We start from the raw sequence: 6,369 nt of genomic DNA, 5'->3' as shown, positions 1-6,369 counted from the left end.
AGCCTTTAACACAAAATGAGCAAAAACATTACTTGAACATTTGGTTTCTTGTATGACCTAATGTCTTAATGATGTCTTGCATATAAATTATGTTATGAGATCAATGTGTGTGACTGCGATAATGTATGAATGACATTAGTAAGAAGAACCAAACAACAAAAATCATAGGTAAGTGTCAGACCTGACAAATTCACATACTAAACAAAGCCTTTTCAAACTTTCCAGAAATAACATCCACAAAACAAAGTTGACTGGATGCTGAAGTAGAAGTGCTTTATGTACTGAAACAGACTAAGAAATTCCAATTTTTTTTCCAATTCCAGAATCTGAAAAGGTCTGCCAGTGGATTTAAATGGTAATAGGAAAGAGGCACATAATTATGCTCCAGACTCCAGGATTCACTTTCAGAAGAGAGGACATGCCTAAATATAACAGCTGGCTACAGCTCACTGACAATGTATTGCCGATTTCTAAGTTTTACACCAGCCACTGACAACTGTAAGTGACCAACAAGACAACGAAGGACAACATTTAGTACCAGGTTACAGTAAAATGCATCATGTAGGTATGAGAAGGCAAACTGCTGGTTCAATATTAAATCTCTGAAATTATTATTCACTTACATTTTTATCCCCTGAAGTCAAAAGCTGACTTAATCATTCAATGTAAAAATCCCACGTCATATGCCACTTCATAACAGAAAGACTTCACTTGGCCTGATGCAATATGTATTCAAATATAATTAAGAAGGAAACAAACAAGACATCTACAGGAGCACATCTTAAAACAAATAAGCACAAATAAAATTCTAATCTGCTTGGACTTCAGGACAGGCAGCTTGCCACCACCATGGGGTTTACTATGCATTATGGCTTTAGTCTCCCAGTCCTTAACATAGCAAGGCCTGCCTTCTGTCTGGGAATGCCTACCCTGTTTGAAGCACACACACACCACTTATTCTCACTACATTACTCCTTGCCATCTGAGAACACCAAGTGGGAGAATCTGACATGGGATATGTGTATGAATCATACTTCTGTCTCGTGTGGTTAACGCATTCTCCTCAGTGTCGCAACTACACAACACAGGGAGTACCTGAATCCAGTGAATATGAAATGTCAGAGCAATAAAACAAATATATATGACAAATCAGAGGGGAAAAAGGCTAGTAAGGCTGGCAGAAGGAATGGAAAAGGGGAAAAAGATTACTTTCCTGCAAGGTTCATTTTTTGCATTTTTGCATTTTTCGACTTTTCATAGGACTCACCTTTATAAACAGAGGAGGTTGACAGACCTTCTAAAATAGTTTTGAATGAGCCCTGGTATTTGATCAGAGTAAAACTGTCTGTACTGCATTATCAGCTGAAAAAGACAGCTGAAGGCAAAACAGCAAAAATTATTCTGCTGTATGGCTTTATTCTGCACTATAGTTCTCAACTGTACAGATTTTAACAGAATGTCCAGATGTTTTACTCATATTTTTGGTTTGTGCCTCATAAAATTTGTGGTTTTCTGACAAATCACTGAGGACTGGAATCATTAAATAATGGCATACATTTGAGTTTCAGACTTCATATCCTTCAGTAAATGCATGCTAACACAAATCTTATCTTGTTATTCTAATACCTTTATAAGCCCACGGTTAGCCCAAAAAATCCACAGCTCGGCCAGGGAATAAAATGTTTACTGAGGTAAAATGTTAAGCGCTTTCATCTGTTTTAACAGATTTCCTCAGAACACTAAACAACTGTTTCAAACTCATTTAAAAATCCTCTTTGACGCCAAAAATCAATTGTCATTTAAAAGAACATGCACAACAATATTCATTCTTACAATCACATGAAAATATATACATATAAAAAATATATATATATATATATATATATATATGAACACATAAAACATCCTAACTACCTAAATTATACTTTACTAATTTTATTAAACATAATAGATGAACTTAAACCATAAAAGTAAAACTGTATAATAAAAATATACTGAATGTGTATTGAATACATATAAAATGTTCCACATTGAACCTAAATCCATCCATTATGACAATATTAAAAAAGGCTTAATACTAATAGATTCATTGATACCAGGAAATCGTGTGGCATCAGTCAGAATCTGCCATTTGGTTTCCTTCATAGCTAATAAAGCTTTCCAATTCCCACAAAAAGGTGTAATATCTACAGTATCTATAATGGAGAATTGGAAAAAACAGAGAGGCATTTGAGAAGACGTATTTATGAACACTGTTATAAGATAAAAGTGAAAGATTCTAAAAACGCCCTCTATAGACACATTTCTTCTTATGGGGAAACACATTGGTTCTGATGGTTTAAGCTATGATTCTCAGTGTACAGATGCATATTCCTTCACACATCCATTTCCTGATATAGCAGATATGCTGTTTGATGTGCACATGCACATACGTTTACACACCTGTCTCATGCTGCAACATGTATGCCGCTAAGTGTGCACATGCACATTCCTTCACAAATACATCTCCTGCTATAGCAACATACATAACCATAACAGTTTGGTGCCATAAAGTCTTGGATTGTTCATGCTGTTTGTTAGTTGCTGCAGTAGAAATCACCTCTGGACACAAAGTTGACAAGTTTTCTGTCTGGTGAATTTCTGGTTTGCCTATATATTTCACCTTCGGCAGAGTTTGAAATCTCTAGAGGTAAGTTTTTAATAACATCATTTTTGCAATAAATAAAATTGTATGAAGCAGGTTTAACTGTGAGTGGGTTAAATTGTACAAGAGCAGGCTATAATACATATCCTTTGTATAAAAGTGGTGTCTAATTATAAAAATAACAAAGACAAAGTTTCCTTAAATAATGAGAACAGTGTTTAATCCACAATAACAATAGATTTCCTTTGTTGCATGATGTTATGGTACAAATAATTTCAAAGTTCAGCAGGTAAGAATAGCCTTGTATATGGCAGACAGCACACATGTGGGAGACTAATCACTCAGGTACCTATCATTTCATTAAAGCTTTAATTTATCAAACTTCTATTTGTCAAACTTAAAGCACTGAATACCATTTCAGAGAAGAATTACATCATCAAAAAGTTTTCCCGGGGAAGGGAGTTAGTTGGACGTTGTAACAAATTTGCCCTTTTCCTCAATATAGTGTGATCTCAGAGTTGGACTGTATAATTAGGAGTGTGTGGGGAGGTGAAGCCTCCACCTTGGTGAGTTTGAAATAATGTAATTTGTGTTACAATCCTATTCGATGTTTTAAGTTCAACGAATAGATGTTTGGTTAATTGGAGCTTCAGTGAAATGATATAGAGCCAAGCAATCAAAGTCTTTCTCCTAGAACACAAGAAACTTCATTCTTTTATGTTATTTTTACATCTCGGCAGACTATATTGTACTAATAAACAATAGCCATTGTCCAGTTAAAACAGAATTGCCTTTGCTAACCAAGAATCTGCTGACTCCATATCTGTGCCTTTCCATATTAAGCACATGTTTTGAGCTTCTATGTTGGAAGTTTCTATGCTGGAACTACTCACGTTGGCAAAAAATAAATAAAAAACAGACAAAAAATATCAAAATCCATCTTGAAATAAAATAGATTCCAAAGTAAGATATTCACAAACATTCTCCCTCTTTATATTTTTCCCTTCATACCTGCTACAGCAGCTATGGTTCTCAGTGTACACATGCACATTCCTTCATGCATCCATCTCCTACTACAGCAGCTATGGTTCTCAGTCTACGCATGCACAGTCCTTCACACATCACCCACCCCTACAGCAGCTATGGTTCTCAGTCTACACATGCACATTCCTTCACACATCACCCCCCTACAGCAGCTATGGTTCTCAGTCTACACATGCACATTCCTTCACACATCACCCCCCCTCCCTACAGCAGCTATGGTTCTCAGTGTACATATGCACATTCCTTCACACACCACCACCCTACAGCAGCTATGGTTCTCAGTCTATACATGCACATTCCTTCACAAATCCATCTCCCGCTACAGTGGCTATGGTTCTCAGTGTACGCATGCACATTCCTTAACACATCCATCTCTTGCTGCAGCAGCTATGGTTCTCAGTGTACACATGCGCATTCCTTCACACATCTATCTCCCGCTACAGGAGCTATGGTTCTCAGTGTATCCATGCACATTTCATCACACATCCATCTCCCACTGCAGCAGCTATGGTTTTCAGTGTACACATGCACATTCCTTCACACATCACCCCCCCCTACAGCAGCTATGGTTCTCAGTCTACACATGCACATTCCTTCACAGATCACCCCCCTACAGCAGCTATGGTTCTCAGTGTACACATGCACATTCCTTCACACATCCATCTCCCACTACAACAGCTATGGTTCTCAGTGTACACATGCACATTCCTTCATGCATCCATCTCCCACTACAGTGGCTATGGTTCTCAGTCTACACATGCACATTCCTTCACGCATCCATCTCCTACTACAGCAGCTATGGTTCTCAGTCTACGCATGCACAGTCCTTCACACATCACCCACCCCTACAGCAGCTATGGTTCTCAGTCTACACATGCACATTCCTTCACACATCACCCCCTACAGCAGCTATGGTTCTCAGTCTACACATGCACATTCCTTCACACATCACCCCCCCCTACAGCAGCTATGGTTCTCAGTCTACACATGCACATTCCTTCACGCATCCATCTCCTACTACAGCAGCTATGGTTCTCAGTCTACACATGCACATTCCTTCACACATCACCCCCCCTCCCTACAGCAGCTATGGTTCTCAGTGTACATATGCACATTCCTTCACACACCACCACCCTACAGCAGCTATGGTTCTCAGTCTATACATGCACATTCCTTCACAAATCCATCTCCCGCTACAGTGGCTATGGTTCTCAGTGTACGCATGCACATTCCTTAACACATCCATCTCTTGCTGCAGCAGCTATGGTTCTCAGTGTATCCATGCACATTTCATCACACATCCATCTCCCACTGCAGCAGCTATGGTTTTCAGTGTACACATGCACATTACTTCACACATCCATCTCCCGCTACAGCGGCTATGATTCTCGGTGTACACATGCACATTCCTTCACACATCCATCTCCCACTACAACAGCTATGGTTCTCAGTGTACACATGCACATTCCTTCATGCATCCATCTCCCACTACAGTGGCTATGGTTCTCAGTGTACACATGCACATTCCTTCATGCATCCATCTCCTACTACAGCAGCTATGGTTCTCAGTGTACACATGCACATTCCTTCACAAATCCATCTCCCGCTACAGTGGCTATGGTTCTCAGTCTACACATGCACATTCCTTCACACATCACCCCCCCTCCCTACAGCAGCTATGGTTCTCAGTGTATCCATGCACATTTCATCACACATCCATCTCCCACTGCAGCAGCTATGGTTTTCAGTGTACACATGCACATTACTTCACACATCCATCTCCCGCTACAGCAGCTATAGTTCTCAGTGTACATATGCACATTCCTTTACACATCCATCTCCCACTACAACAGCTATGGTTCTCAGTGTACACATGCACATTCCTTCATGCATCCATCTCCCACTACAGTGGCTATGGTTTTCAGTGTACACATGCACATTACTTCACACATCCATCTCCCGCTACAGCGGCTATGATTCTCGGTGTACACATGCACATTCCTTTATATATCCATCTCCCACTACAACAGCTGTGGTTCTCAGTGTACAGATACACATTCCTTCACACATCCATCTCCCACTACAACAGCTATGGTTCTCAGTGTACACATGCACATTCCTTCATGCATCCATCTCCCACTACAGTGGCTATGGTTCTCAGTGTACACATGCACATTCCTTCACAAATCCATCTCCCACTACAGTGGCTATGGTTCTCAGTCTACACATGCACATTCCTTCACACATCCATCTCTTGCTGCAGCAGCTATGGTTCTCAGTGTGCAGATGCATATTCCTTCACACATCTATCTCCCGCTACAGGAGCTATGGTTCTCAGTGTATCCATGCACATTCCTTCACACATCCATCTCCCACTACAGCAGCTATGGTTCTCAGTGTACACATGCACATTCCTTCACAAATCCATCTCCCACTACAGTGGCTATGGTTCTCAGTGTACACATGCACATTCCTTCATGCATCCATCTCCTACTACAGCAGCTATGGTTCTCAGTCTACACATGCACATTCCTTCACGCATCCATCTCCTACTACAGCAGCTATGGTTCTCAGTGTACACATGCACATTCCTTCACAAATCCATCTCCCACTACAGTGGCTATGGTTCTCTGTCTACACATGCACATTCCTTCACACATCCATCTCTTGCTGCAGCAGCT

General features: G+C 40.2%; 1 protein-coding gene across 1 annotated transcript in view; it reads left to right on the top strand.

The window, feature by feature from the left end:
- Positions 1 to 327: 327 nt before the first annotated feature.
- Positions 328 to 6,369, top strand: part of TMEM145 (transmembrane protein 145) — a 777,234-nt gene continuing 771,192 nt past the window's right edge. Inside the window, exon 1 of the mRNA XM_044080786.1 lies at positions 328 to 561. Coding sequence (XP_043936721.1) covers positions 553 to 561 — 9 coding nt within the window. The 5' untranslated portion in view covers positions 328 to 552. The remainder of the gene's footprint in view (positions 562 to 6,369) is intronic.

This window comes from Protopterus annectens, chromosome 8.part0 (assembly GCF_019279795.1).
Source record: "Protopterus annectens isolate FY-2018-M chromosome 8.part0, PAN1.0, whole genome shotgun sequence".
Lineage (NCBI taxonomy): Eukaryota > Metazoa > Chordata > Ceratodontiformes > Protopteridae > Protopterus > Protopterus annectens.
This window is presented reverse-complemented; position numbering and strand designations above follow the sequence as displayed.